Raw genomic sequence first — 12781 nt, forward strand, 5'->3', positions numbered from 1 at the left:
GAAACCAAAACCATTCACTGTCAAATAACTTTATTCTGTTGCGTCTGAAAATGGAAACTTAACTGATTTCCCTAAATACGATGCCACAAGCAAAATTTCTCTTCCGGTGTTCCACATAACTCAAATTCCACGTGCTAACCTAATATGCAGCTATTCTTTTCAACTTAAAAGCCTCACGGTCACAATGAACCATGAATATATAAATACCAAACTTTTTAACGAAGCTTAGCTCCACCTTCTTCGGTCTTCCTCCTCATTGACTGGACTATACCACTCTGGCCGACGCTTAGAGTTGCTCAACCTGTAGTTCAAAAGCACTTCTTCATCACAAAGTGCCCTTGTAGCTACCATAACAAGGGTCTTCAAAACAGGAACATCTGATCCGCTATTTCTTGAACTCCCAAGTTTCAACCAAAAGCTCCCAAATTTCTTCATCTTCACTTCTTCTGCATTTCCAAAAACTACATTCGGAATATAAACTCTCATTTCCTTTTCGGTTAATGGGAAGTCATAAGGGCAAATCATTACATTCGGCTCCACACCCTTTGCAGGGTGGTTGGCAAAATGAGCCAGAGCTAAAGGGTTCCTCCGCTCTATAATGTCGCCACTCTTTCCCAGTCGCCTGCCATCCAAAGGCTTACTTAGGAGCTTCAAGAGCCGATCTGAACCTTTCTCATCTCCTTGCATATTAGGTCTGATCTCTGGTACTGTTAACCCATCCCAGAAATCACATGTTTCACCCCCAGAACCCCAAGGTTTGGCATTGATCACAGTTCCATCATACCTTGTGATCAGATATGAGTTCTGTGCATCAACTCTTGGATATCCAGGAATGTAACGGTAATATGCTGGGGAGTATATTACACCAGGGTACACAGCCACCACAGCACCAACATCACATTCACCATTTAAAAATAAACCTTGGCCTGCTTCCTTATGGGGTATCTGAGAAGGTTTGATATCGAGAGTGTAGCCAATGAGATCTTTCAATTTTTGAGATACATCAGCGCGTTCTAATGGCCTTGTCTCAGGCACATCTGTGCTGAAAAATAATAACTAATCAGTCTTTAACAAAATAAATAATTGAAACCAGAAAGCTTCAACAATCAGTATAGCAAAAGGCATGGTTTTGTTTTGATTGACAAGCAGAGGCTTTCTTCTCCAGGTAAAGTATGATGAGGACATCATCAAATCTTGGGTTCATAATTGTAGAGAATGATTAAAGAGAATCATCAGCCTCGGGTGCATAATTGTATGAGAATGCTTTGAGCATTTAAAGAGCCATTAGCTGAAGCTCATTTGCATGCAAAGTTTTAGTAGGAAGGATGAAAACAACATTGCTCCATACAAGTGGTTAATATAACAGTAGTCATTTATCCTTATATGAGAATAAACTTAACTGGAAATTCACAAAATGTTGAATGTAAGAAAGTCGAAAGTATTTCAAAACTACGGAGATAACTGAAGATCCTAATATGGCTCTCTGAGCCCCACCACTTACACCCAAGAGGCCAAGAGTGTCCAGATGCAAGTTTAAGCTCATAATCAAACTCGGGATAACAGTTTACTGAGAGCTGATGAAAAAGGTTGCAAAGAAAAACTCACCAGGATGTTTATCTCCTGGTCTGTTCCTGCCAATAGCTAAACTAAGTCCACTTCGTTGAGGAGTAGCATTTGATTGTTTAGGTGATTCAGTGACCTCATTTGTGTTCTTTACATCAGGTAGAAGAAGTTCATCCATAGACATGCAGAAGCTTTTAATTTGAAGATGAATGTTTTCTTGGACTTGTTTCTGTTGATCATCAACAGAGGCTTTATTAGCCATGTCAATAATCTCGTCCACATCCGCCTCATCAGCGTCCTTTCCCAAGCGATTGTAGCTGGATATACAAGTCTTCCATAATTAACATTCATGATATTTAACACAAGAGATAATGCAGCATGCAAACTATATAAATGAGAATGCTAACACCAATCCACATGCAGGAGCATTTTGGAAGTTAATATAAAGAACATATCTGATATATTTGAACAACAAATTGTTCTGTGCTTTAAAACTATTTGAAATCTAAGATTAATATTTTGCAACAAGAGAAAAAGGACTCAATGGTGCAAAAGTTTATAGTGGTGGTTCAAGTCATCAAGTGTTATGCTTAAGCATTTGAACTTTAGTATTATGCTGACTTCCTTCTTAAGACACAATTAGTTAGTGAATTAGTTAGAACATGAGGAATGAGGAGCAGCAAAAGTGGTATCGATAAAGAGAGATAGATCTATTGGGCATGGCTGCTAATCCTGTACAGCATGCAATGAAAATAAAGAACTGAACTGATGAGAAACTAGCAACTCTTTTAGGGGTAAACATTTAATTTCCTTTTGTTATGAAGGATTGTAATTACATTATTTTCCTATTGAAATACAAGCAGCGTAAAATTATATCAAGCAACTTGATGGTCAGACTCTGTACTAATAACCGTTTGGTCCAAGATTTGCACATGAGTAATAAATAATGTATTAACTCAATATACATGCAGTTAGCTTTGGGATTGGACAATAGGTTCATATTGAAAGATGGTAATGTGACACCAACCTGGTATATAGGAAAAGGCGGTTAATATCTGCCTCAAATTGTAGTTTCCTAGGATTCTTGGCAAGCATAGGGGAATTTTTCGCAAGAACTTTGACAGCCTGAAAGGTAAAATGATCAGAAACAATAGCGTGTTGGGAAGGGCACACAAGACAAACAAGCATCTATTCCACATATATAGCACGGCACAAGGAGATACATAAGCATGTATAATTCCCCTTTTCCTTGACTTATGAAAGCATTCATACGATACATTCACAGATACACCCAGCAATCACAAGTACTACATCATCATTTTGCAAAGATTTACAAGATCAGATGGTATTAATACATTCATATGTTAGCTTAAGAAAGAACACGCACTAAATATTCAACTATGTCAAGATTATCGAGATGAGATACAATCTAACTGAAATTGTAGCATGTCTACACTCAAGCACATTTTCTGCAGTTCATTAAATCACTCATTGCATCCCAACTGTGCAATTGATATAATTTCTTCTACAGTTGAGTGGGGTTCATTAAGATTTAAGAACTAGTCACTGAAATTCCTAATCCATTGTTGGTTTGTTTCCAGAGCTAAGCCGTAAAGCAATTCATGTGAATTTCATAGTTCCCAGCTAGTATGCATCATCTGAAAGCTTGTTTATAAAGTTGCCTAAATTCCTTATACCCTGTTGAATGGATGCAGATATCTAATACTAATAGAGATCACTGAAACATAAATCCAGAATCAATCCTCAGTTGAGAATATTGCAGAGGCGGAAGAGGGTGGGTGAAAATGAATGATAAGGAATTACCTCCTGAAACTTGTTGAACAGAAAAGCCATTTTGCCCAATGGGACTTCGCTGCGCTACTCGCTACTCACTGCTCTGCTGCCCCACTGCCTCCTTCCCAAGCACTCCCCTCTACCCCTTTGGTCTGTCAGGTCCCCCATTCCCATTTGGGCCACGAAATGTACAGAAAAACCAATTGGGCTGCTCCGATTCTACCTAGGGCCTTCCTTCCCATTATTGAGCAGATGGGCCACCAACGTCAATTACTACTGTAAGTAACAACTCAATATTACGGCTCTCTATATCTATATCAATATTACAACTCGATATAGTTTTGAGTCTCGTTCCGATTGTGTTCAATAAATCAGAAAACAAACCATGCCAACTAAGCTTGTATCAATATTAAAGATCAATAACTCTTTTTTTTTTTTTTTTTTGTCAAGTAAAGATCAATAACTTGAACAGTGAAGTATTTTGCTCACAAAATTGGTGAACAATTCATATATTTTTGAGAAACGTCTCGAATATATACGTACAACTTTGTTATCATATATTATAATTTCTGTATATAATATTATTTATTCAACAACTTTGTTTGTTTGGAATGAGATGATTTTCTGTTGTGATAATCAAATAGTTTCTTAATTAGGTTTTATTGCCAGGAATTCGGTGTTTGAAAACAGACAAACAGTCATGACGACACCAAAACCTATACCTAGTCGTCTATATACTATGTTGTCCTCGTAGGTGTGGTTGAAATGGTGTTACATGTTGGTCACCAAGTCGCCAATATTGAAAGTAATCAATATATAATACGACATTAGCTAGGAAACTTGGCAAACTAGCTAAAACATGCAGGACGAGGTACAGTCAAAACTGATATAAAGGCGACTAGTTGCAATCGTAGGTTATCCGCCCGCATCCACTTCTCAACCTCCCTCCCACTCAATTTCTACAAATCAAGTAAGAAAACCTCATTTCATTATCACCCACTTCACTACTGCCTTGCTCATTCAAGTTACAAGACACGACTAGCCTACGTACTAACCTAAAAATTAATCAACTAACCAATTCCACACTCAACCCCTAAATTAGCAAAAGATCGAACATGCACAGACATTCCCGTTTGGTTTGAACTCCAAGAATTCCCTAAAGTGAAAACATGAAAGCTATATGCATCTACTCACCCAAATTCACACTAGCATAGCTTAGCTTAGCTCAGCTCAGCTCATTAAGAAAGAAAGAAGCTTACCCCGTAAGCAATTAAGCGTAGCGTAAGCAATTAAGCGTAGCAATTAGTTATAGTTAGTCACATTGAAAAAGCATCTAGGGATTCTAGGCTAGCTTGCTACATACGCTTCACAATATGACATTATAACATTTCAGCTCACCAAATCAAAACCGCTTGTCACCTGAGAAGTAATAACATGCACGCCAAGAAAACGCCATATAACACATGATAACCATTCCTCAACCTAACTGTATATCATCTCCTTTCTTCTCCCCTCTCATTCCATTGCCATGATCGTTATCATCATCCATTCATGATGACAATGATCAGCAATCTCACCTCCCTCATCTCCTCCGCTTCTGAAGCTAACCCCGCCATTGCCGCAAACTTAGTCCCCCGGCAACTCTTTTTCCTCCACGACATCCAAATCTTGGAGCTCTTTGTGGCTCTATGTGTTTTCGTGATAATACACTCCCTGAGGCAAAAGAAGCACCATGGCATACCCGTTTGGCCTCTGCTCGGAATGTTGCCCTCCATGGCTCTTGTCATCGGATCCCAAACCAACAACCTCTACGAGTGGCTCACACAAGTTCTCTGCCGCCAAAACGGTACCTTCACATTCAGTGGCCCTTGGTTTAGCAGCCTCCACTGCATCATCACTTCCGACCCTCGAAACTTGGAGCACCTTCTCAAGACCAAGTTCTCCATCTTCCCCAAAGGCCCTTATTTCCGTGACACGGTCCGTGATCTCCTCGGAGACGGGATATTCAGCGCTGACGACGAGACATGGCAGCGACAGAGGAAGACGGCCAGCCTCGAGTTCCACTCCGCCAAGTTCCGGCAATTGACTGTAGAATCCTTGTTGGAGCTGGTCCACAGGAGGCTTCTACCCGTATTAGAGGACTCCATCAAAAACTCATTTGCCCCAATCGACCTCCAAGACGTTCTTTTGAGGTTGACGTTTGATAATGTGTGCATGATAGCATTTGGGGTTGACCCCGGTTGCTTGAGACCCGGGTTACCCCAAATACCATTTGCTCAGGCGTTTGAGGACGCCACCGAAGCAACGGTGATGCGCTTTGTGACACCAGCGTGTCTGTGGAAGGCCATGAGGTACTTCAACTTGGGGGCAGAGAAGAAGCTCAAGATGTCCATAAAAGGAGTGGATAAGTTCGCAGACGATGTGATTCGGACAAGGAAGAAAGAACTCTTGGATACTACTAGTTCCCTTAGTGATCATAAGCAAAGATCGGACCTGTTGACGGTGTTTATGAGGTTGAGAGATGAGAAGGGAGAAGGGTTCACTGACAAGTTCTTAAGGGATATATGCGTCAATTTTATACTGGCAGGGAGAGACACTTCATCAGTGGCGTTAAGCTGGTTCTTCTGGCTGCTTCATATCCATCCGGAAGTGGAACACAATATTTTTCAAGAACTACGCACCATAGTGGATGCAAGATCAACGAATGATAATGTAACCGAACTGGTTTTCTCGGCGGAAGAGATAAAGAAGATGGATTATCTTCAGGCTGCTCTATCAGAAACTCTAAGGTTGTACCCTTCAGTTCCACTGGATCACAAGGAGGTAACTAATTAGTTAAACTACAATCAGAATATGTTTCTCCTTAGAATCTTTGATTAATATTCAGTAAACCTATTTTGATAAATTTTTGATCTCTGATCGAGTATCTCAGAGGTCTAAAATCACCATAAAATTCTGAGGGTTTTTGACTACTACTGATAGAGTATACAACATATATCTGATATTTCGTTTTAATACTTTTTTTCTTCATCTTATTCAAAACCTCTATAATTTCCTTTGATATCAAAAGTGTGTTGATACATTGATCTCCAAATATGCTTTCGAAAAATTCAAACCCGGCCTCGACTAATATGTTGGCATTGGATATCTCCTTGGGAATTAAACTTTCGTGCATTGGTATTTGGTAACAAATCATTGTCATAAGGAAGTCAACTGTAAGTAATGGATAATACATCTCTTCATCAATATTATACGAAACTGAAACCTTTATTAGGTAATAATAGTCTTTAATAAGATTACACACTCTGTACTTTCGCTCTGTTGCCTCGGGTAGGAAAAATTAGATAGGAAGATCGATCAAGATGCTAGCTAGCTATGCGGACCTTAACTATAATAAAGTAAGTAAGTAACAATGCTTATTTTGAACTGGATTGGTAGGTTGTTGAAGATGACGTATTTCCAGATGGTGTTATACTGAAGAAGGGAACTAAAGTGATCTATGCAATTTACAGCATGGGGCGAATGGAGTCAATATGGGGAAAGGACTGCAGGGAGTACAAGCCGGAGAGATGGTTAAACCCAAAAGATGGCCGGTTCATGAGTGAGTCTGCCTACAAATTCACCGCCTTCAATGGCGGTCCTCGCCTCTGCTTGGGAAAAGATTTTGCTTATTATCAAATGAAATTTGTCGCTGCCTCCATCATCCATCGCTACCATGTGAAGGTGGTCGATAATCACCCCATTGTACCAAAGCTAGCATTGACAATGTACATGAAGCATGGATTGAAAGTCACCCTCCATAGGCGTACGTGATCTAATGCAGCCTCATCACCAGAGCACCAAGGCAGAATAGTTATCAATTAAGGATCATTTGGTACTGTTAATAATTAAGTAATAGCTTCTTATTTTTTTGTTTGTGTTGTGGTCTTTTATAGATAAATGGTATTACCATAGAATAGAGGGTCGTGTGGATTTCGGAACTTCAAATATTTGAATAATGGGATTGTGTAAGATATCTAATTGTTCATGTCTGAATCACTCATTGCTATATAGCTAACTCTTCCTCTTCCTCTATTAGGATATCAGTAGGCTTTTCTTCCACACTCCATTCAAAACAAGCCACAATAAGATAAATAACTCATACTTATAAGAGCCTATAAAAATATATATATATATATATATATATATATATATATATAACTATAAAAGGCTCACAATAGGCTCTGATTTCGTTTTGTGGATGGAATTAAATAAATTGGCTCAATTTGAGTTCTTGGTGGGCCACCTTCACCAATGAACCCATTTTGTTCAAAACTGGTTCTTGATTCTATTTCAGGATAGCTTCCATACACATTTTTTCATCTTATTTCTCTCTAGCTTTAAAATGCATATAAGACGATACTTAATTTTTTTTTTTTTTTTTGGTGTAAATTTAAGACGATACTTATTGTTAACACCAACTCAATGGTGGGTATTTTGTTGAACATGGATGATGATTTTAGCAAGATGCTTAGATTGAGCTCTCATAGGGAAGCTAGACACTTAACCCTGAGTTCACTATCACTGACTAGGAGAGAAATGGTGTATGTAATGCCTTAAGCATATCAAATGGGTAATAGGATGTATTGATAGAATCAAGTGCGTATCAAATGCATCATATTTATCAAACAACACAAACTAAAGTTTCATCAAACCATAGAAAAGAAAGGTTGTAGAATGTTTCAAATTTACTTGCACTCCCCATCGGCATGAACTTGTTATGCATTACAGACTTCACAGTTGTAGCATAAGGTCACCCCTACGTGTACCCCGCACACATCTTGAAGCAGGATCCATGAGACAATTGAATATTTTTTTAGCATAGTTCCATTGCTCGAGTCCTTTTGGAACTTTAAGAATGCTTCAAAATTTCATCTAGGGAAACATCAGAAAGAAAAGTCACCTCATTCAAGCTCTCCCATCCCACTCTTCATAGAACTCTACAAGAAACTCCTCCATGAACTTGTGCCTTTTCTCAGCTCTCTTCCGTCCAGCCTGAAATCATTGAAACATATTAGAATTCTCCTCTCTTTTTGTTAGGAACTTGACATTTACCACAAACATGTTTATGCTGCAAGTCTTAATGAACAAAGATACATGTCGCATGCAACTGTAAATGAAGAAATTTCTGCATCAAGATACCATATTCCTGTCTCAATAACTGTACCTTTGTTTTCATCAGATCCTTTAGTTTGAGAAGCTTCTCATGAAAGTGATTGACGGTAGTTTGCTCCTCTTTTTTCATGTACTTTTCCTTGGATAAACCAGATCGTGGCTGAATGTTAGGATCATGTAGCACTCTATTCCTACTTCCTCCAAAAGTAAAGCAACGAGCAATTCCTGTAACCAAAATACCACTTAGGCTTGTGCAATAGCAATGGTTAAAATCAGCACTTACCAAATCTAAAAGTACCTATAGCACCAATTGCATCAAGCCGATCAGCATCTTGTACAACCCCAAATTCTAGAGGAAGATCACTATTTGTCAGCCCAGCCAGCTCATCTTTAAACCCTGGAACAGAATTACATATGTAATGGTTGCGTTTCACATCAACTAACTGAATCTTTCACAAAGAGAAAAAAAAAATTACATCAAGTGGTTCAAGACTACACAATTGTGTCAAGTACTTTTGAAATGATAAAAAAGTTACATGGTGCATCAGAAGGTGCTTGAGACTACTACATATGCTAAAATGGCACAACACTTTGAGATAACAGCAACCAACTCACCCATTCCATTGATGATCTTTATAATCTTTGTTTTCTTGCTCTCCTCTATGCCCGAGTCAATAAGAAAGTGCTCAACAAGTTTGTCCTCCGAAGGATCTCTATATGCCAAAGTAGTTGGTCCAAATCGGCACAAGGGAAGGAAAGGAAGAATAAATGGAAGAACCAGATAAGAAAAACAACTTTTAAATGCCACGGAAGAAAAGATTCAATCAAGGTATAACATGCAAGGTAAGATCAATGCAGAAACTCAGGTAAAAAAAATTGCAAATCAATGCCTGTGGCCAAGAGATACTAAAGCAAAATACAAGTATTTAAGCAAAGAAGAGGAGAATGCAAACCTCAAGTACTTATAATCACCTGCAATCAAAAACCAATGACTAAAATGTTCAGTAAGTAATATAGGATGAGATTATGAGATAAAAACAATGGTGAAAAGATACAGGAACAAGCATAAAAGAAAACCATCTAGGACAGAAGTTTGCATAAATGATTTGTAGATACATACCTTATCCTTATATGCTGATGAATTTATAAGAAAAGTGTGGTACATAAAATTGTGACTCATGAAAACGAGCACATATGTTTGCTGAATGTAGCCAAAAGAACTTAACAGTTTACATTTGGGTTAAGTGCAGCAGTTTCTTACAAGGTTATGATTTATGAACGTACAGGTGCAGAGTTGAAGGTTTTGATCTTAACACTGACCTATATCATGGAGGAGTGCAGCAAGTTCTACCTGGCGAGTAAGAAAAGATATGAAGGGAAATCAGAGAGGAAAACATTCCTGTCTAATCGAAATAACAAAACATTATAGTCCACCCGAGTTCCAAAACTACTCAAGTATTCAATCTGGATAAGAACAAGTCATCTGGAGCAAGTCGAACTTGTAATGAAGAAGTTGAATAAAAGGGAGGGAGGAGTAGCAGCTAGAATTACAATTTGCATGGAGTCGGAGTCGGAGTTGGAGTTGGAGGAGAGGGCTTGTTCTTCGCGAGCAAGAGAGAGTGCGAGGTCTCTGACCCTCCAGACGTGGGCTGGGTCGTGTGATGCGTCATTGCCTTTCATGGATTTTACGACCAACTCCTCCGCCTTTCTCACCGTCTCTTCCCAATTCCAGCTCGCCATCTCTGATTCTCTGGAGCAGACTAGAAGAGGAGTGGAATCACCAGCCACTCATTTTATATGAATCTATTATTCGGGTTTGGGGGTTGGGTTCCGCTCAGGGCAGCCTGTGCCAAAGCCCAAAGGAGGAGATGATGCTAAGGCCCAAAGAGATGATGCTGACTTTGGTAATTAGGGTAAGTACGTAGATCGTTCTAGAGTCTAGACTCTAGACTAGAGGAACCCTACCTAGTACGGTAGTACCTACCCTTAAATTCCTGGACTAAATTTCCTGCCACAAACTGTACTCAACTCCCTCAAACAACGATATGAAATTGCCAGCCACCTAACCTACCATGTACTCATTTATTAATGTCTAGCTACATGTTATCCCCAGTCTATCTGTCCATCTATGTAGAATACTGTAGATCATGCCCCCTTTCTTAACTCAGTTAAAAAACTTCTTTAAGTTCAATAATATTCATTAATTCTCAAGAGATTAGCATTCGTCTACCAAAATTCATTGCATCCATCATTTCAAAGACTATCTCTGCAAGTCTGCAACGATGATAAAATAAATCGACAGTTTTGATAATAATTTCATTTTTTATTGAATCATTTACTGATTTAACCTATCCAGAGCGATGCCTCGCTTTGAAATTTCAGAGCGAGGTTAGAGTTTAGGGTCACTTTTCGGTCGCATATCCACATCTCGACCGTTCAGTTTTTATGTACTAAATGTATAGATCATCTCTGCCAAATTGATAGTCGTTAAGGCATTGATAACTGCCTTAAAGCTAGTACGGTTCAAGTTAGACATATTCAGTTCGTCCATTGGTTTAAGCGAGTTAGATACCATAAAGATCATCAATTTGGCTGAAATTTGGCAGAGATGATCTATACATTAGTACCTAAAAACTGAACGGTCGAGATGTGGATATGCGACCGAAAAGTGACCCTAAACCCTAACCTCACTCTGAAATTTCAAAGCGAGGCATCGCTCTGGATAGGATCTGTATATATATATATATATATATATATATATATATATATACTAGTTTTCTGCATGTGTAAAATTTTATAATAATTATATTGAGAAAAAAATAGAAGTTATTTGGAAAAAAAAAAAGTGGGAAGTTATTTGAAATTGTGGGTGGTTATTGCATACACAGGTAGTTAACTATCTGAAAATTACTTATTTTATTTTTTACAGAATTTTTAATTTTTAATTTTGCTATTTACCATATTACCACTCAATTATTAAAAATTATCTAAAATTAATATAAGGTTTAAGGATTTTATTGTCTTTTCACACCTACTTTGGCTAACAAACCCTCTTCTCTTAATAATAGTACTAGCAATGTGCCCGCGTTTCTCGCAGGTGATATTATGATGTTAATGAAAAATAGATCGACTACAAAGAATAGTTGTTATTTATTTTTTTAGACATAAAATAATGGTAGTTTGGCTAATTACACTCTTACACTTTTATCTATTTATGTTCTATTAACTTAATTTGATAATTTTGTTATTGAAGGGTATTATAGGTACTTCAAAATTTGGTGAAGCCCTTTGACACCAAAAGAGAGCCTCCATTTATAGTAGTAAAATATATATATATATTTTCGCTTGACCAAACAACTTTCAATTCGATTGATTTTGACAAGAAATAATCTTGCATCTACAGTGTAGAAAGCAAGCATTCGAATCATAAAATTAATTTCCAATTTAAGCTAAACTTGAGAAGGATTTGAGAATATATAAGGCTAATATTATCTTAAGATAGTCCATTATCTTCGTGGCCAAATATAAAATCTCTCATAACTGGATCAAAATCTGTGTAGTTTCATGTGGCCAACTGAAAATCAATAAATGTCACTTTTAGCCAGCTCATGCAATTCACAAATTCCTTTGTTAAATATATTCAGGTCGTCAAACAGGGAGAAAAAGATTTTGGAACCTTACTTAATGTTGGTTGCTAAAATAGGAGAATATGAGTTTGATCTTGTCAAATAATCAGGTAGAGCTGAAGAAAAGTTCCAATTGTGGGACGCGTTTTTTCCTAAAGAAATAGTGTGTCCCAAAGTTCCATGTGTTCGAGTAGGGAATGGAGTTCACGTTTTGGTTTAGCTACCATTGCTGTTTTTGACAAATCTATAATTGCAGCAAGTACGTAGTTTGTTCGGTCTTAATTTTGAATATCATATCAATTCGGTTAGCAAATTCAAATATTTATGTGAACTGAGTGAAATTGATACCCGTTTTCTACAAACAACACTACTCATCTTCATGCACATATTTATTAAAAAATTATTCAGGAAGAGCTTATGGTTTCTAAAAATAAAATGTCAATTTCAATCCTCTTATGTAATTGAAGAATCGAGAACTCATTATTAGTTGTGACTAATGATCAAATAGCTTCATCAATAGTCATCGTAATAAGTAAGTAGGAGGCCAGGTCCAAGTTAAGGTAGGCATAGCTAGCTACTGATGGGATAGAATAAAAACAGCAACATTGCGAGGGCCAAATTATTAAACCACCCAATATTACTTT

General features: G+C 37.8%; 3 protein-coding genes across 4 annotated transcripts; 1 reads left to right on the forward strand and 2 right to left on the reverse strand.

The window, feature by feature from the left end:
• Positions 1-3488, reverse strand: LOC133709938 (uncharacterized). Its single transcript, XM_062135899.1, has 4 exons — positions 3388-3488; positions 2591-2688; positions 1606-1880; positions 1-1037 (listed from the first exon to the last, which is right to left on the reverse strand). The coding sequence occupies exons 1-4, from the start codon at positions 3415-3417 to the stop codon at positions 226-228; spliced, it is 1215 nt and encodes a 404-aa protein (XP_061991883.1). The 5' UTR covers positions 3418-3488; the 3' UTR covers positions 1-225.
• Positions 3489-4775: 1287 nt separating this feature from the next.
• LOC133709342 (cytochrome P450 86B1) lies at positions 4776-7370 on the forward strand. The gene is made up of 2 exons (XM_062135055.1): positions 4776-6180; positions 6796-7370. Exons 1-2 carry the CDS (start codon positions 4909-4911, stop codon positions 7168-7170), a joined length of 1647 nt encoding a protein of 548 aa, XP_061991039.1. The 5' UTR covers positions 4776-4908; the 3' UTR covers positions 7171-7370.
• A 616-nt stretch (positions 7371-7986) lies between these two features.
• Positions 7987-10294, reverse strand: LOC133709343 (uncharacterized). Of its 2 annotated transcripts, XM_062135057.1 has the most exons (8): positions 10063-10294; positions 9832-9862; positions 9465-9483; positions 9127-9224; positions 8810-8908; positions 8564-8736; positions 8300-8391; positions 7987-8176 (listed from the first exon to the last, which is right to left on the reverse strand). In XM_062135057.1, exons 1-7 carry the CDS (start codon positions 10249-10251, stop codon positions 8305-8307), a joined length of 696 nt encoding a protein of 231 aa, XP_061991041.1. In that variant the 5' UTR covers positions 10252-10294; the 3' UTR covers positions 7987-8176; positions 8300-8304. The 2 variants fall into 2 exon arrangements, with proteins under 2 accessions (XP_061991041.1, XP_061991040.1); XM_062135056.1 differs by having other exon boundaries at positions 7987-8391; positions 10063-10292.
• Positions 10295-12781: the final 2487 nt, after the last annotated feature.

The sequence above is a fragment of the Rosa rugosa genome, chromosome 5 (genome assembly GCF_958449725.1).
Source record: "Rosa rugosa chromosome 5, drRosRugo1.1, whole genome shotgun sequence".
Lineage (NCBI taxonomy): Eukaryota > Viridiplantae > Streptophyta > Magnoliopsida > Rosales > Rosaceae > Rosa > Rosa rugosa.